General features: G+C 38.5%; 1 protein-coding gene across 4 annotated transcripts in view; it reads right to left on the bottom strand.

Moving 5' to 3' along the window:
* shroom4 (shroom family member 4) overlaps positions 1–23651 on the bottom strand; it is a 52801-nt gene that overhangs the window by 2274 nt on the left and 26876 nt on the right. For 2 of the 4 annotated variants that reach the window (XM_079583720.1, XM_079583722.1), the window contains exons 3-9: positions 11283–11444; positions 8090–10580; positions 5556–5620; positions 4756–5415; positions 3172–3786; positions 2661–2799; positions 1500–1772 (exon numbers count right to left, since the gene is read on the bottom strand). In XM_079583720.1, coding sequence (XP_079439846.1) covers positions 1500–1772; positions 2661–2799; positions 3172–3786; positions 4756–5415; positions 5556–5620; positions 8090–10580; positions 11283–11444 — 4405 coding nt within the window. Of the gene's footprint in view, positions 1–1499; positions 1773–2660; positions 2800–3171; positions 3787–4755; positions 5416–5555; positions 5621–8089; positions 10581–11282; positions 11445–13202; positions 13439–23651 lie in introns of those variants that run through there. The other 2 variants (XM_079583723.1, XM_079583721.1) reach the window with 2 other exon arrangements.

The raw sequence follows: 23651 nt of genomic DNA on the forward strand, positions 1-23651 counted from the left end.
GCATTTCCACGCCCTTTGATTGGATGGTCAGAGCGTGTAGTCAGAGCTAGCTAACCGCATCTGTTGCGAACTGTGTAAACTAAAATACCTGTGGATTTAATAGTTTTTCAACCCACAAATTAATGTTTATTTCCTTCCTCGACCACCAGCAGGTTCAAACCTACCGGAAAAAATCCCTTATTCAGCTTACGCAAAGTCACGGAACTCAATCGATCTGTCCGGGTAAAAACAGAACAGACTGCAATGTAAAGTTATGACAGGACTGATTTTGAAGGCAAAAGTCCCGCTGATCTCAATGATATCGTTCAAAAATCTGTGTGAGAGCTTGTGTCGGCTGTAACGTTACACGTCGTCATGTTTTGCTGTGTTTTCACTGTTTAACGTTACTGCTTCTAGCGAGCAGACACTCGCAGCACTAAAGCGAATTAAAACTTATGACAGAAATACGACGGGACAGACTCGACTTTCAGCACATTAACCTCGATAGCGATAGAAAATGTTGTTGGGACTGAAAAGCACAGACAACCTGTAGGAAGTGATTCAAGTCTTTTTGAGGAAAGAAATTAGGATGGATTTTGTGTAAAAAATAATCAGTTTTGGAGAGTATAGGCTAATGCATTTTTTGCCCCCGGTTTTGTCCGTGCTTTTTTTTTGGTGTGTAAATTTATGATCGAAACAACAACTTTTTTTTCAAACATTAATACTATTGTAGCCATTGAAGGATAAGACAGGGATGAGGATCCGTTTCTGAATATATAATCGGAACGCAAGAACCACTGTACACAAAAGCTGAACTCACTCGCTCGTTTCTCTCTACCCGGCCTTTCGCGAACTCACCGCATTAACCCTATAGTTGCCGGTGCAAAATAAAAACAGGAATTTCAGGAATTCAGGGTGGACATCACTGAAGGCCTAGGTGTGAAATGCACGGTCCGCCACTGATAATATATATATATATATATATATGCACTATATATCCAACTTTTAAAGTCACCATGAAATCCAAATTGTCAATTCTTACCGTATTTTTTATGGAATATTGCAGTATTTATTATAAATTATTTGTGTGTGCAAATTTTTTTATTTCTTCATGTGCTCTCATAAACTATAATCAAAATAACTTCCCCTCCCTCTTGCAGTGACATCCCTCCACTTCTCTTATGATGTTTACTGGCGTGAGGGCGGGGGCACCTGTCACTCACAGGACATCACAGCAATAGCAAACCAAAAAGTCCCGCCCTACATTTTTTCTTAACCAAGCTGCCATTTTACTCAGTGTTTTCTTCCCTATTGTGACGTATATCTATCGCAACTTCTGTTTCATGCCAACATTAATATACAGTAGTCAACATTTGAAGTGGATCAAAAAAGTGAATCAAAGTTGTCCTAAGACAATAACAGGTATTGTTCAAAATTCATGTATAACTTTGATGAAAGGTTTTGATCCACTTCAAATGTTGATGTTTATCGCTGGGTCATAACATACTGTCTCTCCTCACCCTCTCGTGGTGGCCGGTCTCTGGGTCAACACAGTCCAAGGCACTTTCCACACGGATCAGCCTCCCAGAAAGTGACAGCAGCAGGCTGGTCACTTTGTCTAGGTCGCCGATGAACATACGAAACTTGTCGACCTCATTGGGCTTGCAGATAGCAAGCACCAGGCTCTCCACCTCGTCTCCCAGCTGAGTGTTGGCCCGAATATCCTCTTGCAAGCCCCTCTGTGCCTCACGCAGGACACCCAGCTTTTTACGAAGGCTCTCCATCAGCTGCTTCTGTACATGTAAACATTCACTATGAGAAGCAGCATACACTATACACAGTATATACACTACAGTTAACAAGTTTGGGGTCAGTCAGTCAGAAATGAACTAACTAAATTATACTTTTATTCAGCAAGGATGCATTAAATTGCTCGAAAGTGACAGTAAAGACATTTATAATGTTACAGAAGATTTCTGTTGTTTCAACTCTTTATATTTATCAAAGAATCTTAAATTCATGATTTCCACAAAAAGAGCACAACTGCTTTCAACATTCATAATAATAAGAAATGTTTCATAAGCAGCATATCATCATATCAGAATGACTTCTGAAGGATCATGTGACACTGAAGACTGTCACTGGACTAACGGCTGCTGAAAATTCAGCTTTGAAATTACAGGAATAAATTACATTTTAAAATATATAAAAATAGAAAAGGGTTAAATTATAAAATACCTATTTTTATTTATAATATATATATTTATTGTTTTCAAATAATGCAGATTTGGTGACAGTATGACAATATTTTTGTCAATCTTAATGGAGATTAATTTATTGTTTAATCAATAATTTTTTAACATGATGTAAATACAGGGCTCTTTGTGTGACTTTTTTCCAATTCAGGTTTTGAATAAATAAATTGATAAGAGTCATTTATTATTTATCTTCATAGGAACTGACTTCATACATCCAAAAAATCATCTTGAGTTATAAAAGTAACTTAAAAAGGGTCAGAAAAGTGAAGTTAAGTTTCATATGTACTTCAGTAACATTTCAAGTGTCCATGAACTTTGGGGCCACATCTGAAATTACACGAAATTGAAAGATTTTATGAACCTAGATGACTTTACATTTACAAAGCGTGTAAAAAGCGACCCAAACATTTCTGAATCTTTCACCTTATAATTGAGTTCTTCCTCCTCCTCTCTCCTCTCTGAGATCTCTCGAATCTTGGCAAGAAGTTGTGCGTTGTCAACTGATGTGTCGTAACAGGTTGATCGTGAAACTTGTGCAGCGGATGTTCCTAGTCTAGAGGGCCTAGAAAAAAGGTCATGGATATTTCAGCTTTTTAGATTACGCTGAAGTACGGAGCCCCTTAAGGGACATGGTGGTGGGGAAAAAATATGAGATTGGAGTAGGAAAAATGCGTTTGTGTTCCTTTGCAAATGTTTTGTGTTCCCCCCGAGAAACTTTGTGTTCCCTCGCAAAAAGTTTGCATTGCCTGCATTTGCTCGCAAACATTCTGAGCTTTCTCAGGGGAACGCAAAATATTTTTTCCTCCCATCTCATATTTTTCCCATCACCATGTCCCTTTAGTGGCTCTGTACTGAAGCATGCCGTGACAACCATTACTATTCATGGCATTTAAACATAAATTACAAGAAAAGGAAAGTGAGAAAATTATCGTACCTCTCTAGTGTTCCTCCGCTGATTGGGTAACCCCCTCTCCAGCTCTCTCCACCTATCTCTGTATTTACACTTTGTGGAAATAACTCTCCAATCAGCTCCTTCCTAGATATACCATAATTCTCATCCAGAATGGAGTCCACCAGGGAGCTCCTCTGTCCTCTAATGCTTCTTGCCGATGGAGCCCCTTCCTCAGGCATGTTATCGATGTCTGTCTCCATCACCATAACAGGCCGAGCAAAACCCTGCATCTCCACCCTGACCTCCCCTTCCCTCCTCTGAACTTCTCCTGCTCGCTCATTCTCACAGATCTCATCGATGTCTGTCTCCAGGGGCAGGTTTCCATCTTCTACGATGCTGGGACTGCGGGAGGAAACGATCTGGTTTTTGTGGGCGGTTCCGGGGAAACCTGCTTGATGGGGCTGCAAGTGGTAGTTGTTCATGGAGAAGTAGGATTCTGGATACACAGGTTTCTCTGGGATTTCAAGAGACCTGGTAGTGCCCTGTGCAGGGTAGTGAGGACTGGACCGGTCCCACTCAACTCGATGCTCCGGAAAGATGGGCTTCACCAGTGTGACTCTAGGCTCATCTGATGCTGTAGCAGTGTGGACAGGTATTCTAAAAGAGGGCAGAAATTAAGGTCATTTATTCAAAAGTACATTAAAATGCAATTAATTAAATAGTACTGTTCAGAAGTTTAGGTTCAGTAAGATTTTTTTTTTTTTTTGAATGAAAGAAAGAAAGAAATGAATGCTTTTATTTAGCAAGTAAATGGATCTAAATTGAGAGTAAAGACATTTCGATTTTATTTCAAATAAATTATGTTCTTTTGAGCTTTCCCTTTATCAAAAAAACTTGACAAAAAATGTATCATGGTGTCCACAAAAATATTAAGCAGCACAACTGTTTACAACATTGAGAATAATAAGAAATGTTTCTTGAGCAGCACATCAGCATATTAGAATCATTTCTGAAGGATCATGTGAGACAGCTTTGACATCACAGGTATAAATTACATTTTAAAATATACAAAAAAAAAAAAAAAAAAAAAAAAATTTAAATTGTAAAATTTAACAACATTATGGTTTTTACTGTATTTTTGATCAAATAAATGCAGATTAGCATAAGAGACTTCTTTACCAACCCTATAAAAGGTACTGTGTATATCATAATGAAGTAAAAAAAAATAAAAATAAAATAAGTAAATAGTAAATAAAACCTTTAGTAGTTTGGCTTAGTCTTATATTATTATTTTAATGTTTCACTGCTTATTAATATTCAAAAAAGCGTTAAAAACCTAACAAACAATAATTTCCGTAAAAATAAAAAAAAACACATGAGATGTGTTCTCATGTATTCAAAGTGTAAAAACACAAAAGTGTTTTTACATTTTACTTAATGGTTACACCACATTCATTTTTTTAGATTTTGAAATTCTTGAAAATGGTTTGTCAAAACCATATGAAATCAACATGAATACAAAGAGTACACTTCTAAGAAGTCTAAACTAGCATTTTAAAAAGACGTCCTGTTCTTCTTCATGGATCTTATATGTCATTATACGTGGGGTAGGATGGTATGTTTTACCTTGTGCATGGTTCAGGGTGTGGCAAAGGCTGATGAAGTTCTCTCCTCATGTCATAGTTCTGAAGGGTTACGTCCCTCTCTCTTGGGGGCAAGGCTACAGGTTTAAAAGCCCGACGTGTAAAAGCAGGGCTGGGTGGAGCCACCGAGTACTCTTGACTGCAGCAGTGACGGCTCTCTGAAACCTCCCTCGGAGGAAGACTATAGGAACGCTGACGTGTCATTTCAGGCACACTGGGGGGCCGGGACGTGCACGTCTGTGGCCGAGGTGGAGAGGAAGAGGGAGAGGAATAGAGTGGCGGAGTGGAGAAGAGGTTGTGGTGGGATGCCCGCCTCTTGTGGAACTGCTCCCATTTTGGGGGTGGTGGACGAGGAGGCGGGGGCCCTTTTTTCTTTTTTACCTCATCGACACATACTCCATTCTCATCCAGGTCGCTAAGAGTGGACGAACGCATTCTGCTGACATTGGTGTTTGAAATTTGATTATGAACATTTTGTGTCTCCATGCGAATGTCGTTCTCTGACATAGCACGGTTTTTAAGGGGTGAAAAAAGATGCTCCTCGGTGCAGCCACCTGTAATGCTGTTGCCACCTTGACCCATGAAATTCAGAACAACAGCACCTTCTTCTGTCCTGGAGCCTCTTTTACACTTTGAGTAGTCCCTGTGGAATAAGAAATGTTATGCTATAATTCTAAGTAAAGGTTTGTCAATAACAATATCAGTATACAAGTAAAGAATGCATAAAATAGGGGCAATAACAGCATACATATACTAAGACACAATAAAAAACTGAATTCTTACCTCTCTGTCAGGCTGTAGTTTCTGTTTAGTTTTTTGGTTTGTTCCTGTTCCCGCACAGGATGGGCCTGTAAAATACATTTGCCATGTATTTAAAATAGGCCTATACATATAATAAAAAAATATATATTTAACAGACAAATTCATTCATGTACTAGAGTAGATAATGTTTTTACCTAACCCTATTTGCATTATTCTAACTGCAAAGAAAAACAAACTTGGTAAAGCAGTAAAATGGTGATTTATGTACCTTTATACCTTTTCGCCAATCTGTTATTTAGCATATGGTTTCATCTGAAACAACCCGCTATAGGTGAACCCTGGCATTTAAACGCCTCTCTCAAAAGGGTTTAAATAACATGCTCAATTGTACAATAGAAAAGAAAGAGTGCTCTATGTAACCAAAAACACACTGGTTTACCACTGTTGTGCCAACCATCTAGAGCCCAGTTTTTTTTAAAGCACACAAAGTGCAAAATAAATATAAGGGTTAGATATCCAAAAGTTCCTTCCTTGTGAATAGTATCTCTGATTCTCATCTAGAGTACATGGGCTTGATTCCACAACAAGGAAAATCCCTCTTGAATTTACCTCAATTTGCCCTCAAGGATTAATAAAGGTTGTCTATCTAAATATACTGAAGGAATAAGAATGGCTCAGAGATCAGTTAGAGCATTAATTCCTGTTTTAAGATGACCAAAGGACATGTATTAAAAATAGTGACTGTTGACACATATTCAATATACATATTCAATCTTCCTGTTGTTTTAGAGCCGATTTATGATTTGTATACAGTTCTGGCCAACATTTTGCCTTTTGAGACTCCAAGGAAGGCCAGTTTCAATATATCCTGATCTGTATGAATGCTAATATTAAAATAAGTCTGCACTGAGGACTGAAAACAACGGTCTCATTCCCATCTACATGGCACTATACCAAAGAGTCTTAAAATAACAGCTAAAGTAAAGTATAAATGGTTTCATTCTTATTCAGTTCTAACAGTGCGCATATAAATCAATGCACAAAGACGACACATAATTTTTTACAGATAACATAAAAGTATCAATCTGGCTCAGTGCATTTTTTTTAAATAAAGGCTCAGCAGGAACTAAACCACAATTTCCATCCCATTTGCAATAAGACTATTTTCAATTCAAAATTATAACAGAAATCAAATGTTCAACATGTATTTGTAAGGACTCATCTTTTAGCTCATAGAAACCTAGAACCGTAAATAACCACAATAATGAAAGCAAATCACACCCTATTTTAGCCATGTTTGATTTCCATCAGGCTATTCATTATAAGCACATATACAGGCTATTCATTATGAATTTATGAGGTTGTTATTTGACAGTGAACTGCAGGAGGAAAACTTTACTCTTACTTGCATAAATAATTTAAAAACAATGTGTCACGTGCATGTCTATTCCATACTGTATATAGTACATATTATGATATTTACATCCATAAGGTATTCACCAATACCTGATTTGTTTTTGTGTTTTTTTGGGGGGGTTTTTACCAACCGCCCAAACCTATGATATTCTCTGATTTAGACATCTGCATCTGATCATCACATTACAATTATTCAAATTCTCAGTGTTAAGTATGATAATATGGTAAAATATCACACTGAAGTAGGCTGTTTTAAAAATAACAGTTATTTAAAATATAAGTTCTTGGCAAAATTACATTTCCTTAATAGCCTAAACAGAGGTTTCCTTCAAACTTAAATTGTCAATGTTTCATTACATCACTCTTATCAGAGTTTTTTACCTTTATAAACGGCATTTTCTTCTCTAATTTTATTAAATGTATGCTCCACCTTTCATTTAAAATTGAAACAGCGCAACTTTGTTACCGTCAGTATATTATTATCAACTAATAAGCTATCAATCGCCACTTACATTAAATGAAATAAAATCGTGTTTTCGGTGATTCCCAGTTATTTTTTATTTTATTTTTTATTTTGAAAATTGTTTTAATCAGGGCATTTGTCCGGTTGGGCAAGTACAATTCTCTTTCACTTGTCCCTTAAAAAAAACACATGTGTCCCGGACAAGCGTTATTGTTGAGCCCTGATATGTTTTCCTTGATTGGTTTTCCCTGAAGAGAATTACGTTGTTGAAAACTAAAGTAAAAGAGTGACGCACGTTCATTGCGTTTTACCGTGATTAGAGATACGTCTTTATTAAACTCAACACATTATAATAATGTATCTGTCATCCACCCTTGATTAATTGTAATGTTATGTTTTTATTACTTGCCCCACCGACTCGCGGATTATGATCCCCGCAGCAAACTATATGGTTTGAGAATGGACACAGGCCGGAGCATGTGACTGTCTGTCCAAGATTTGTCGAGAGCCGGAGGCAGCACGAAATTTGACGGCGGCGACCGCCTCATAATTCTCTATGCAGGGAAAAACCCTTATTTTTATATTAGTGGCTCCCTGGGTTGGCTGAGAGCCTGGATCAGAAATACTTGACAATCCCTTTTTAAGACAATGGATAATGCTGAATTCCCAGTCTTACCTCAGTTGGGGTGTAGCTCCTGGCCTTGTAGGGTGAATTTACGTGGTAGCCATCATACTGATTGTGCTGGGTGGTCACTGGGTGGAACGCTGAGCAAGGCTTTTGGATGTTAGTGGTAGTGTTGCTATAGAAATGCTCAGAGGACTGCAGGGAGGAAGGAACCTGAGGTGTGGGCGGCTGCTTCCGATAGGCGTCATGAGATAAAGACTGAGGAACTGTGTCACTGCTTATATTGTGTTCAGAGCGAACAGTTTCTCTCCCGGACTCCCATTCTTGTTCTCTCTGTAGCAGCCTCTGCCTCTCCTCCCAGTCCTTCACCATTTGTTTCTCTTTTTCCCTCTCTTTCCTTAATCTTTCCTTCTCCCTCTCTTGTTCTCTAAGCTTCTCTTGCTCCTTAACTTTCTCCTGCTCTCTTTGTTTCTCCTGGTCTCTCTGCATCTGTCTCTCCATAATTTTTTCTTGATCTTGTTGGGAACTCATAAACTGTCTCCCAGTGTCCAGTGAGTTGACATATGGCACATCTTGATATGAAAACCTTCTCCGGCCCAGGTTAGAGGCCATCTCAATAGGTTCAGGTGAGGATGGATGGTTCGGCCTACACTGCTGGTCTAGCCTCTGATTTCGACTTGTCAGGCTTGATAAGTTTGTTACAGACTGACTCAACTTCCTGCTGGTCTCCTCAAAAAACCTCCTGCGGTCTGCAAAGGGAAGGATGTCACACTCATCTGATCGACGGCCGCTGGAGGAACTAGTCCTCCCTCTAGTCGATACCATTTTTCCAGACCACATCTTTCCAGTAGCCTCATTTCTCTTATTCTCAGAGGGCTCAGTTTCTGGTTGAAGCTTGCGTTCTGGTGTCCAACGCCATCGCCGTGGTTTACCTGCAGGTGCCATCTCCTCCACCACATGCACATAAACTTGTCTGGCCTGTTGAGGGATCTGAGTTTGGGTCTGAGATGACTGGAAGCCCACGACCCTGGTGCTGGAATGTTCCTCAGCTTGTGTGGTATCAAGAACTTGTTGAGGTATATGTGCTAATATTTGCACGGAGGCAGTGGGCGGTTTGGTAAGAGGTCTTGGGAGGGTTTGGGGTCTGGGTTGATGGTACTCTGGAGGAGCTACTGCCTCTGTGTTGACATCTACAACCTCTTCTTCCACGGTCTCTTCACCACAAGGGTTTCTACTCTTCTGCAGCTGAGCCTTCTTCCTCTGGATCTCATTTCTAAGGTTGGTGGCAAAACGGTCACTTCTGCGACGCGACTTGGAGCTACGTAACTGCCTTTTCTGCGACTGCTTTGTGGCATTGCCATTGTCCTCCATTACTTCTCCACCATTCTCATTTAAGTGAGTGTCCACACCTACAGAACCAATGTTCTTCTCAATGGTCTGAGAGTTAGTGGTGGATAATCCATTCCCCGTGGGATTTCCGGGCTTCCCCCACAGATTCTGTCCAGAATCAAGAGGTTCCTCCTCTACCCTGGGATCCTCAAGTTCGGAAGTTGCCACCGAACCAGGCGTGGAACATCGGCTTGCTCCCCACTTGCCCTGAGACTTATTTGGACTAGTATCGCTCAGAAAAAGAGGAGACTGTGACCACATGGAAGCAGGAGATACACGATGATCACTTTTGTCGCCAGAGATATCCATCATACACATCTGAGAAGCTAGAAGTTTCTCAGGTGCACTGTGTCTGTGCATTGCTGACTGGAGATTATGTTCTGGTTGGAGTTGGCTTTCAATGTTCTCATCCATATTCCTTAGTGAAAAGGGACTCAGAGGAGGTGAAGGCGCCACCACAGATTTTGAAGAGTTCTCAAAGTCAGTTGCTTTGCTATCTCTCTGAGAGTTTAAGGTATAATAAGTTCCAGTGGTGCACCCTTTACATTCTTGCTCATTTTCTTGTGTTCCATTCAAATAAACATTGCCTGTCAAAACTTCCTGGACTTGGGGTTGATCTTCAACTATGCAGCTGGTTACACTTGGAATGCCTACAGGAGCAGACACACAGCGTTTATCTGTTGGTTGGCCTCTAGTAGCCCTAAAGCTGTCCTTCCTCATGGGTGGCTGCGGTGGTGCACAGTGTTCCTCCTCGCAGCTATAGGACGACGGTCGGACTTTAGCTGCAGTTCTGTCAGACAGTATCTTGGAACGTTGATGTTCTTCCTGCTGGTTTCCATGGCCACTGGGGGCAGAATGTTGGCCTCCGTCTGGATACCTGCAGGAAGAACCCAGACCCTGAAGGATGTTGTCCATGGAGTTGATCTCCTCAGGCTTGACAGGAACAGTGTAATCAGATGTGTTTGAGCTGGCTGAGAATGAGCTGTAAGCAGAGTCACGTTTGTTGTTGAAGATGACAGGATCAATGGGAGAGAGCTGACTGTCATAGTAACCCTGGTTGGGAGGATTCTCCAGACTCTCCATACTTCCTATTGAGCTGCTGCGGTCTGTGCTGTAGTGCCTGGAGATATGGCCCCACTGCATGGACAGCTCACTGCATAATGAAACAGAAGTGAACCAAGTTAGGTAATGTGACAATCACCATAAGGATTTCAAAGATTGCCTACAAAAAGTAACGATGTACACTATTAAATGCCAGCTTGAAATTTCAGTATCAAATATCTGTATGTGCCAACTATAAAAAATTTTAACAGATATTTTAATTTGACAATTATGTACGCATTTTCATTCTGTTACAGGTGTTGTAATTAGGTTTCACAGACTCCTCAGCAAAACACTGAAGAACAAATCCCCCAAAACAAACATTACAGTTGAAGGTGAAAGTTAAAGATTAGTCCCTTAAGTCAATGCTGGGTTTTGTACAACAGACTTTTTTTGTGTTTTTGGTCACTCTACTGGTGATCTGTGAAAAATGTCTGAGTCATATGTCTGAAAATAGTGGTGGCATCCGGTGAGCCACATGTTGACATAAGATGTGAGATCACCAGCTTCCTCTTTGATTGTTTTCCTTGTGAAATTTGCTGGAAGCAAAATTCCCTAATTCAACAATGAGATATATCTCTCTCCCTCTCGCACAGACACAAAGATCTGTTTAAGCTATTAGTAGTTTAATGGAAATGTTTCAAAAAGGTGTCTAAATGATTGTAAATCACTGAAATGAAGGGAAAGAATGGTCATATGGATTAAAGTATGTTTACTTGAATACATCATCTGTATAATAGTTATTTACACCAACCTGCTGTCACCTCCAGAGTGCCATGGTACACTGAGAGGTGTGAAGTGGAGCTGCATAGCCGAGGGGCCATCTGAGGGATCACCAGTGCCTGTAGTGCAGGGTGCCTCTGACAGCTTTGCCAGGTGCCAAGAGTGGGGACGGATCACTGGCACACTGCGCCTGCTCGAAGAACAGAGATGTAAGCGAACACAAAGTCAGTAAGAAGTGTATAGACTGAACAGTCTAAGAAGTATAACATCACTCTAATATTCCCAAGTACCAATTACTGACAAAAAGAAACCACAATCTGGAAATTCCAGCATTCAAGAATAAAGAAAAGACCCTATACTCCCAAAGCAGTGTCAGTCTTGACAAACACATGCAGGAATCAAGGGAAATCTGTTTGACTTCACCATCTGGAACTCTTTCATATCTGCCATCCACTGGATTACTGAAATGGCTGATTGAGGTTCTTTCTAAGACATCTACAGTAAAAAAAACGGCCAATTAATTTATAAAGTAGCAGCATTAATGGAACAAGGCCCAGATTCCAGGTACATCCCATCAGTTCCATTGACAGGAGTACAGTATTCACAAACATTCCAGATGGCAATAATGATCCAGAGGGAACAATGGTTTTTAAGAGCTTATAATTCAACTAATAATAATTTTAGTTTTTCCACGAGAGGCTATAAAATAATAGAAGCAAGTGAGAAATATCCAAAAATGCAATATGTAAGGAACAACAATATTTTGGTATGACCCACAGGACAGGAGACAGTGTAGAGATAATACAATTAAAAAATGTGGGGTCTCTTATGCACACCAAGGCTGCATTTATTTAATAAAAAATACAGTTAAAACAGCAATACTGTGAAATGTTTATTTTTACATTTAAAATAGCCTAACTGGTTTATATTTGAATACATTTTAAAATGTAATTTATTCCTGTGATGCGAAGCTGAATTTTCAGCATCATTACTCCAGTCTTCAGTGTCACATGATCCTTCAGAAATCATTTTAATATGCTTATGTGCTGCTGATCAAAAAACGTTTGTGGAAAACGAATTATGTTTTTCAGAATTAGATGCATATAAAAGAAAGCAGCATTTAATTAAAATATAAATCTTAAAAACATTTATAATGTTTCATAAGTCATCCTTATTGGGAAAATAAATCTAAATATCTTACTGACCTAAAAACAGGTGTGAAACAAAGTGATATGCTATTTAATAGCAGTTTTCAGAGTGAGGTAAGCAAGCCGAATAATATTTACTCTAATACAACAAATTAAACACATTAATACACATTAAAAACACACACCTGCCACTCAAGCAAATATGACAGTAAACAGAGAATAAATTGTTTAAATTAAAGCATAAACCCGGAGGCACATCAAAATGTAAATGTCTCTTTCAGAAACCTATAAACAATAAATGTAATTAAGATTTCATCCCAATTAACACTTTTGCCTAAAAAACTTCTGCAATCTCAGGATGTTTAAAGTTTTCACACGACAGCTCGTAGCTATATTCGCATTGTCATCCTCGTCCAATAAACACCGTTGATCAAACATAATTTAAACACAGAAAAGATTACTTTTTGTCTAAATTAATTCATGACTGAAATTGGGTAGACTATGATCTGTCCTGAGATGGAGGTTTGGCTCAATATGCTCAGATTCACGAAAAACATAAAACTACCAAAGCAATCCAAAATTTACAAACAAAAAACAAAAAAACTCTGAAAAACTCTGAAAAAAACTAAAAAAAAAACTTTCTCAGTTTCAGTGTTGGTGTAGTAACTGCATATGCCTTAGCACGGCAGTACTGTTCCAGTGAAATGCACCTAACAGAAACAGGCTAACCAGGTTGAAATTAGTGCTGGTTTGACTCCCACTTGAGGTTTTCTGTGCAATACAAAACTTATTTAGATACTCACAGCACTTGACACAACTCCAGATGTTCTCACAGTAAGAGAAATATTCTGAGATGAATCCAATCCAATACTTTTGAGCTACAGGTTCAAGATGAAGTTCAAGTTTAAACCATCAGTAGACGTCTCGTGTCAAAGGACAACCCTGAGGTCTGTGTCTGCTGTGAGTGGTCAGTCTTTATCAGGACCCTAACGACTTCAGCGCTCACATGAGTGAAGGTTGGTGGTCATTTAGCTGTAATGAGGCAGCCAGAGGCTCTGACCAGATTCCTAGTCCAGGAAAAAATTAACAGACAAACACTCCCCCCACTTCCCCTCTCAAACAGCAGCTCTCTCTCTCTCTCTCTCTCTCTCTCTCTCTCTCTCGCTCAATATTTCAAGTCACAACTGAAGACCAAACATTCAGTCCACTAAACAGCATATTCTCTCTCTCGCTCACATACACAGCCTCCCACCCACTCTCTCTAATGACATTAGAGGGAGAGGAAGCGGTGCTCAGACGGAGAGGAAACTATGTTTGGGGGAGATAAAGCGGCAAGCCACTGCTAAAATAATACCTAGCATTCTCTCCTATTATTGTTTGAATGGGGGAAAAATGTGAGGGCCGCTTCCTGTCTCCCTGGGAGAGCAGTCAAATTCGGCCAGCAGTGGTGAGAGAGTGAGGGGAGGTGTAGAGATAGAGAGAGAGAGAGAGAGAGGGGGGGGGGGGGGGTAGAGAGAGAGAGGGAGAGAGAGGGGTAGATAGAGAGAGAGAGGGGTAGAGATCGCTTTATTTACAAAAAAAATTAAAGATAACACTTTTAGTAAAAATTATTTTTATAACAACCACAGTCTCAAGACATGAAAAAGCATCCTAGAAACGCAAAAAAAACTTGTTTCCAAAAAATGAAAAAAATGAGAGAGAGAGAGAGAGAGAGAGAGAGAGAGAGAGGGAGAGAGACTTTATGTGAAAATAGGGAGACAAATTGGTGGTGTAAGACAAAATGATTGAAACGGTGCATTGTCCCTGGGGCATGAGGCCAGGTACATGTATTCTTGCTCTTTTCAATAGTGTAGAAAGCACAACAATGCAAAGCACATCTGAGAAGCTGTGTTTTGTTATTCCAGAAACTGCCTCAGAGAGAAAGAGAGAATAAAATGAAATTTAACTCATATCAGCTGTGCTTAGTAAACAGCTTTTCCTGCTCAAATCAGAAGGGCTGATAAGTGTCATATTGGGGTCAGTCTGATTAACAACTACAACACTGACAATAAAAGAAAAACCCAACAATCATGTGTAGGACAAATTATAATGGAGCACAAACTCCCACTAATGGGCTCTTCAGTTGAATTGTTAACACAGTGTCATTCTTAAAGGGATAGTTCAGCCAAAGAGTTACATTCTTTTTTGTTCACAACATGTTAACATGTTGTACCAAATCTGTATGAGTAGATAGAAGAATGCTGCCCATTGTCAAAACACTAAGGGGAAAAAAAACACTGAAATATCTCAAAATATCTTCTTAAAAATTTCACAGAAGAAAGAAAGTCATACAGGTTTGGAACATGGACATGTTTTAATAACTGCTTGTCCATCTGTGGAAATGATCCGCACTGCTTAAATCTTCTGAAACACACGTTTCTCTCTGCAAATAATGCTCTTCACTGCACTAGTTAAAAAGTCACTGTTTGACATTTGTAACAATTTTCCACAGACATCAAACCTAAACACGGGGAGTGGAAGTTTCTATGCCTGTACAAAGTCATGAATGTTTAATAATGTAAGGATCAAGGCAATTTATGAATGGTTGTCTGTTGCTAAGCAACTTGGATTAATGTTATAGCTCCACATTAGGGCTTTTCACACTGCATTTAACCCACACCGCATTGTGGTGTCAAACAACCAATTGCGTCCTCATATTTGCATGCTTTGGACAGTTATGAAAACACAGCACATTGTATATAACCTGTAAATTCTGTGTTTTAGAGGAACAATGCTGACAGAAAACAGACAATTTGAGTGAAGAAGAGACCATTTTATTCTTACCTTTATATTCTGAAAAGTCCATTCAGTATAATTCGAAAGTACAGTCAATACGAGGAGGCGCAATGCTAGAGCTTTTATGTAAACAGGTCGCATGCTGCGTTCATCCAATCAATGATGACACTGGCACCGTAAATATGCAAATAAGAACGTTAACTCAGGGTTTAGGAATATTCCATGTGAAGCATCAGTTTATGAATACCCAGGATTAATTGTTAATCCCCGGGTAAATTATGATCAGTGTGAAACGTGAAGCAAGATAACCCAGGGTTTAGAATGACCCAGGGTTAAATATTTCAGGTGTAAAAAGCCCTGTTGTGTCACTCTGTATCACTGCATCCCGATTTGCATACTATACATCCTAAATGGTATTCGAAATTAGCATTATTGCGTCCAAAATTGTTAGTTTAAGTTTAAATGGTACCAAAGGTAGTACTCGGTTGGTCTACTATTTCCGGTGGAAATTTGATGTGCAGATCCATGCACACTTTAACAACGAATGTTACCTACTACAACCCATTGCGCTTTTGAGGAGGTTTTGGTTCAGAACTACAATAAAAAATGATTCTGCTACACACCCAAAAGCATGTACTTTTTTTTCACAAAAAGTGTACATTGTTTTAGGCCACAGAAGGCGGCGAATTGGGAGACAGCATATATCTTTGACAACACAAATTTGAGGTTAGCACTGCACAAGAGTGTGGAACATTACCTAAACTTAGCCTTAACTCTGGGTTTAAAAACACATCAACCCAGGGTTAAGCTCAATGCAAACCATTATGGGTAGCTGTAGAGTTTAACTTCTAAATGCTTTATATGAACTAAGATTGTGTGTGGTAGCAAAGAAGGGTAATTAAACCATAAACTGATATTATTTTAAGGTGTGATGTCACTGCTTATTGTAAGGAACATTGGTGACCCGCACATGAGTCAGTAGTACTGTATGCCATGTTCTAGTCAAAGATCATTCCTCTCTCTTTTGTTTTCACAACCAACACAGTTCGTTAGAAGGCCTCTCTCTCTTATTGTAGGGAAAACGTAAATTACCACGCCCATATCCAAGTATATGTTCATGTTCAAGAATAATACACTGATCAAGAATATAGCATTTCTATAGCGATTTGCACAGATTGTAATTGAAATCGTGGATTACTACTTCTGCTAGGATCCAGCTGGTCAACCGTTTCAAAAACGAAAACTAAATCTTCACTTTCAGTCGGTGCAATCATCATCATTTGTTTGCCTGCTTCCCGAAAACAGCGAGCGAGACGCACAGGCTGCATTCCATTTAATCACCCAGGCTTTTACCAATACGGGCACAACGAAAAGCCCAGTCCAGGAAGGGAGCAGTCAAGAGTTGGGCTCTCCAGCACAATAGCATGTTTGTTGTTTTGGATTCTCTTTAACTCTGATTTTAAAGTATTTTTCAAGGGGAAAGAAAGCATGCAAAAATGCATCGCAGCCTAAAAGCTTATCAGCCACATCAAACCCTTCCTAACTATTTTGGACAGAAAAAAAATAGCAGAGAGATGTGCCAAGTCATGAACCTGGTAGCCTTTCAATCACAAGAGCATAAAGTGAATGAATAAAAGTGTGGGAGACGGCAGACTCGATAACAAACCGTTCTAAACAAACTAAAATAACAGATGTTAAAACAGATGCAGAGCAATTCACAAGGCTTCACAGTCTATACTCATGTTAACACCGCAATTCGTTTACTCTTTTCCCCTGGCAACTGAACAGAGGTTAATCTAACTGATGGCCTACATCTTATCCACATGTCCAGTATATCAGTTATACCACAGAAAGTTTTTACTATGATGAGAGAAGGTGGACTACGGCGCAGAACCCTGGGCTACTTGACCTATCAACAAAAAAAGAAGCTATTTCGATGTACGTAATGCAATCCCAAAAGATGAACCCACACAAGTACTGTCTGGATTGATCACTTGACATATTCCAGGAAAAGGAGCACGCTTTTGTCCATTACCACTAAAATATAAATCTGTCATAAAAACTCTAGATGGCGGAGGCTGATAGGTCCTTATCTCAATCTGCTTGCAATCACATGATTCTCTCTATTGCACATCTGATTAGTTCCTGCTGTATCAGTGGCCAATAAACTTGCTGCTCAACCTTCAAATACTTGGTCAGCGGTCAGCATATACTGTAGCAGTTGCAGCACGCTTTCAGAAACTCTCCACCTCCCCCAGCTCCACCTGTATAGATCTGCAACGGGTAATTCATGTAGGCTATATTGTGCAGCAGGAGCATGTAGTCTTATCAAAAATATTGATATTTCGAAATGTATCGATTTGATACATATCGAAATATCAATATCAATACTGAAATATCTGAAACCGTTCCAATACTCCTTTTTCTGCAGTATCGATACACTGATAACAGCGTTTTCACACTCTCATCTCTCCGATAGAGAATTGACATTGACACACACTCGCCTCCTCATTCACTTGAATAGTGCTGGTATTGTGCATAATTCTTGTAATTGCGCAGGTTTCGCTTTACACCAAAAGTGCGAGCACCACTGATCTATACAAGTTTCCCTCTCATAAAGCTGTTTTTAACATATTGTGATACCTAATTGACTTATTTTTCATGCTTAAACGGTTAAATACATAAAAAGTCAAAATGCCGTCTTGCCGGATATTCAGGTAAATACAGACAGTTTTGGAACGTAAATGTAAATAGTAGAGAAAACGCATGTTGTGCAACAGTATATTGGATCCATGGATAATCTCTTAAAGTGACAGCAGCTTAATAAACCTGGTGCTGTCTGTCATGTTAATCAAAGAAAAAAAGACAAAGAGAAAATTACTCACTGATGTTGTTTTGTAACTTTAATTGTAAGCATAATGTTTTAATTTAATTACTTTAATTTCTGTAGTAGTTTTTCATCTGAATACTGTTAGACCCACCTGAAAAACTTAAAGCCATGTTTATATAATTTGTCTCTTTATCCTATTGTATTTATTTGTGCCATCATTTGTAATTTGTTTATTTGTTCTTATTGAATTACTTGACTGTTTACTTGTTCTTTTTCTGTAAATGTAGTTCAACTATTCAAATAAAGCCTTCCTGTGCTGTTTTAGCTATTACAACAAAATTACCCTAATTATCTGTATGGTGGTATATATGGCAGGTTTCCCCGTGGTATCAAAAATGGTATTGAATATCGAGATACTATTTTCAAGGTATCGAAGTTGGAAATTCCAGTATCGTGACACCACTAGCAGCATGTCTTTCTTGCTCACACCACCATCATGTATGTATTGGGAGTAGCAAGTCCTGTACTTGCTCCGCAGTAGCAGCAGCAATAACCAACAGCAGCAGCGTAGCAGATCTATTTGGCCAAGATCACACATGACACATGAACATTGTCATTACCATGCCAAACTATGTTATTCAATTTAACATCTTTAGCAAATCTCAAAATGATTATCCATTTTTCATAATGTCAGCCAAAGCATTCAAATAATTATCGACTACCAATGCATCCCTAATATATAAACATATACAGAAATCCAGCACATTTTCTTAACAAAAAACAGCACAGCAAGCCATAAACTATCATTATGTGCATTCAAATTTGATCAAAAACATATTATACAGTAACACCATACGCTGAGGCTGGCATGTGGAAAGTTTTGGAGTCTGAAAGGTCTTAGAGTTTTGTTCTTAATATGTGGAAAGTCAGGAGGGGGGTGGTGGTCTTGGGAATGTAAGGAATGTCCATTGTTTTGGCATCGAGTCTCCTTTGTTCTTTAGCACAGCGGTCAGGGTCTTACCGTGAAACGGCTTTTTCTTGAAGCTTCCTGAGTTTGCTGTCTCTGTCCTTCATAACTCTCCTCCACGGCCTCTCCAAACCACAAGATCATAAACTCATAGAGTGAAGTGCAACTGGGGTTTCTCCCAGAGAGACCAGGCAACCTTTGATAGATGATTACTGAAGTGGCTCTCCACACTTTATTTCCTCATGAGAGAAGTGGTGCTTACAGTTTTATATCAGCATTTGGCCAGTTGGCTTCTTACAGTAGATTACAGCCATTGGTTCCTGTAATGCGATTTGCACATGGCTAAAAGTATCATTTATTAACTGCTCTTTTTCTATTTAAACGCTGCAAGAAATGCTGAGACATGGAAAATTGGTAATGATTAAAGGTAATGTGTGTAATACATCTATTGGAATTACAGCCAATAATGTGAACACTGCGATTTCAAAATATTCTAGTTTGTTTGAGCAGCCCAACATGTACATGTCAATTTCTGGCTCAACCAAAGTCGTGAGTCACTCTGGGGTGGTTTAAAGGTATGGTTGAAAATTCAGTTTTCATTTACTCAAAGTTCTTCCCTTCCATACCCATATTACTGTCTTCTGTTGGGGTCTAAACAACATCAAAATCCAAATATTCTGATTGAAAAGAAAATTGTGGAATGACTATTGCAATTCCATTTGGTACCACTAGCAGGTCAGAAATTACGCACTGCACCTTTAAAATTTAAGCTGTTATGTATGGATAATCTATTGCTTGCAGTAGTTTTTTTTTCTGGCATATGGTGCACAACCAATGTGCCAATAATAAATCCAGACGTATATGCCAAAGCAAGACAACAACACTTCCCTTCCCTCACGTGGCTTTCCTGTAAAGACCTACCCTTCCTTTAAGTCTAAGCATGAGTGTGTGAATCTAAATATCATAAACGTATACGCTCGCTGTCCAAATAAGGTCTGCGTTTCAGACTTGGCTTAAATCAGGGACAAAATATGCATTTCAAAACAGTTCTTCCGCCCCTGACAATGGTTATTTACTGTAAATAAACATTTCTGTCCCATGGTTCCCAGCTCAGCTCCTAAAGCTGCTATTACAGTCAGCATGTGTAACAGGAAGTGGGAGTTGGAACTAGGAGGAACCAGACATCCAGAAATTTTAGGAGCACACTGTTCTCTGTTGCAAGATAGGCACCGCCACACTTCCAGGCAGAGCACATCAGGTTTATATAACATCAATAGACAAACTGTACGCTTGCAGTGTGTATAATACATTTTCATACTTTTAGTACTTAACTAAACAGGTACGCAACTCAAAAGTTGAAGACACAAACACTGAATTAATGTGTGCAGTTATAAGTTCGGTCCAATGGACAAAGTGCATCAAATCTGCATTCCAGACAGCTGCTGAAGAACAATAGAAAGTGTGTGTGCAGGAAAACAATTCGGTGTGTCTCTAGACACGGCATACCACAAACATCCTTTAACTGTACAGCTCACCTTCCCATTCACAAAGAGAAGCCGGGGGACACAACAGCTCTAATCCAAACATATAGATTAAAATCTGTCATTACTGAAAAATATCAATACAATTATTTGTGTTATTTCAAACAGATTTCATCTTTACACCAGTAGTTCACAACCAGAGGGGACACAATAAACCTCGATTTAATGATTTCAATTTAGTTATATTAACATAATCCTAATTAGCAAAATAACAAAAATAAAATGGTAACACTTTAACAATATAGTACTTATAAAAGCAGCACATATAAATGCCTTATTCTGCATGACCATCTTACATCCTAATCCTACCCAATACTTAAACATACTATACTATAACAATGACACCTTAAAAATAAAGTGTAACCCAACTACCTTACTAACTATTAATAAGTAATTAGGAATTTATTAAGGCAAAAGTCGTAGTTAATAGTTAGTTAATAGTGAGAATTGGACCCCATTCTAAAGTGTGACCAAATAAATATGTACCAAAAAAAAAAAAAGTAAAACATTAAATTGAAAATACACCACAGGGCTGCTGAATGCTTGACTTTGATTGGTTGACAACATTCTACGGAGTGCAATTATTCTACACACTTAATTAAGTAGTTCCAGTAGTAAAAAATAATAATAATAATTAGGTAGTTCCAGGTTTGTTGACTGTATATTCCATATCACTTTGACACATCAGATACATTACCTTTTATTTTCTATGGAAAGCATACTTTCTCTCACTCTCTGCGTGCACACACACAGTTCAGTACAGTACATACACACACTTGTACACAGACAGAAACACGCACACAGAAATTTGTTGTCAGCACTGCCCTGCGATTGACTTTGATAAAATAGTTTACAACTGAAAATGTACATGACATTTCTCAGTAGCGAGGTGGCAACGTCACTGTTTTTGTGTTAAAGCAGTTAAATGTACAGCTTCGCTATTAGTAGAGACTCTGCCATCAAACACTGTTGAGAGCTGCCCTCCCTCTCTCTCAATAACTGCCTATCAATGGCTCAAGTCTCAGTTACTACCCTGCAAAAACTAATTTAAGGTCAATTTCTAATGATTGGCAGGGAGGTTGTCATTAAACACACACACACACACACACACACACGCACAGAAATAAACATCTCTAGTGGTGCTGACTAAATAGTCATACATTCCTTGGCCTTGAAATGGAGGTGGAAATGAGCCCTGCGTGATGCATGTGACCTCTACTGACGTCCAAAGATGCACAGACACAAACACACCATTACAAAAACCTCACATACGCAAAGTCATACTTAAGCCCCTTCCTTTTAGCCATAAACCAGAAATGAAGATTCTCTTTTACACACACACACACACACACACACACACACACGATAATGCAGAAAGTTCAATAGTGTTCAATTAATAATTAATTAGTGTGTTTTTTGCTAAAAGGTTCAAGGTGAGTAACAGTGACTGAAAAGTCGGTAACATTCAGCCATTTGAAATGTCCTCACAATGCAGACACGATTTAAAACATGGCAGCCACGGCACTGATCAGCAGTGCCTATGTTAGATTGATTGCCAAGCATGAATAAACATGCATTCTAACCAATCCAACCCATTAGCTTTATACAAAAACAGGCTGCATGCAAAAAGACAATATATAGGCTACAGCAACAGTCTGAGTCTATACAACAATCAAATGTGATTCCTTCAAGAGCCTCCGGCACAGTTCCACTGGTGTGACTAGGGATCAAACCCACAAACAGAAAAATACAACACACACACACACACTGGATGTGCTGCCTAGAAAACCACAGCAAGATAGAAACCACAGGCAGGGTAATAACACAAAGACTGCAGCATTTCTGACTCGCAGCCAAATAAACGGATGTAAAAAGAAAAGGAATTTTTTCCATCTCTACACTCCTCTCTCCTCTCCCTCACTCCTGAACCTCTGACTCTGTGGCTAGCTTCTGCAGAGCTGGTGTTTGGATGGCTATCCTAAACCTGGAGGTTTAAAAGTTCAGATTTTTCTTTGGCTAAAAGCATGTTTATAGTCTGAGACAGTAATTCTAAATTCTCGTACCTTAAGTGCACTCAAGTAGGTTGTGTTTTGTTGTAAAAAAAAAAAAAAAAAATCTCATGAGAATTCTTGTGTTTTGAGAATGAGTGAGGGGTTGGTGTTTGAGTATGAACAAAAATAAACAGCATATTGAATTGGTTTATTTACAACAGATAAGATAAATAGAGAATGTCAAGAGGTTAGGTGATTGTCAAGAGGTTTGAGAATGAGGTTAAAGAATGATGAGAGATTATAAAATGAGGTCACAGAAGTTAAAGAGTATTGAAGCAAGAGAATTAGGTTATAAAAGTTAGAAACGGTTTAAAGGCTTTAGAATAAGGGTAATACAGGTTAACGCATACTTAAGAGGTTCAATAATGTGTTTATTAGGAATACATCAATAATAAAATTCTAGCTGATACCAGTATGGTAGATATTAAAAATCTATTAAATTTAGTCTAAATAAGTAGAAAACATAATTATATTGAAAATTATAATGTACAGTATGAATAATGGATATTTAGAGATTTACAATTTTTTTTAGTAAAATTGTGTTAGATAACAGTATTTGTAATCTAAATGTAAAATTTAGAAATGTAAAAATGTAATTCTCGAATACCGGCAGGTGTGGACCAATACCAACAAAAGTGGAACAACATATATAATGACGCCCTATATAATGAAAGTGGATAGCATCCCAAAAGTTGACACTTCAAAAACCACACAAAACAAACATGATGGTAATCCATACAACCACAGCTGATGAATTAATGTCTTTTGAAGTGAAACAATAGGTTTGAGTAAAAAACCATACTAATATTTAAAGAAAAATGTAAAACTATAAACCACATCCGACCAACTGTCATACGGCTCAACAGAGATAGATTATTTTTCTAAAAATAAGGTTTTTGTAATACTTTTTTTATTGCATTTTCTTGAACACTTACACAACAATGTACATCACATGTCCATAACGACAATAAGGTTTTTAAAATTATAACCTGTTAAGAGGATTTAAAATGGAGTTATACAAGTTACAAAATGCTGAGAGGCTACAGATTGACGTTAGAGAATGTGGTAACAGAATATTTAAGCTAGAG

Source organism: Phoxinus phoxinus, assembly GCF_949152265.1.
Source record: "Phoxinus phoxinus genome assembly, chromosome: 2".
In the NCBI taxonomy this organism is placed as follows: domain Eukaryota; kingdom Metazoa; phylum Chordata; class Actinopteri; order Cypriniformes; family Leuciscidae; genus Phoxinus; species Phoxinus phoxinus.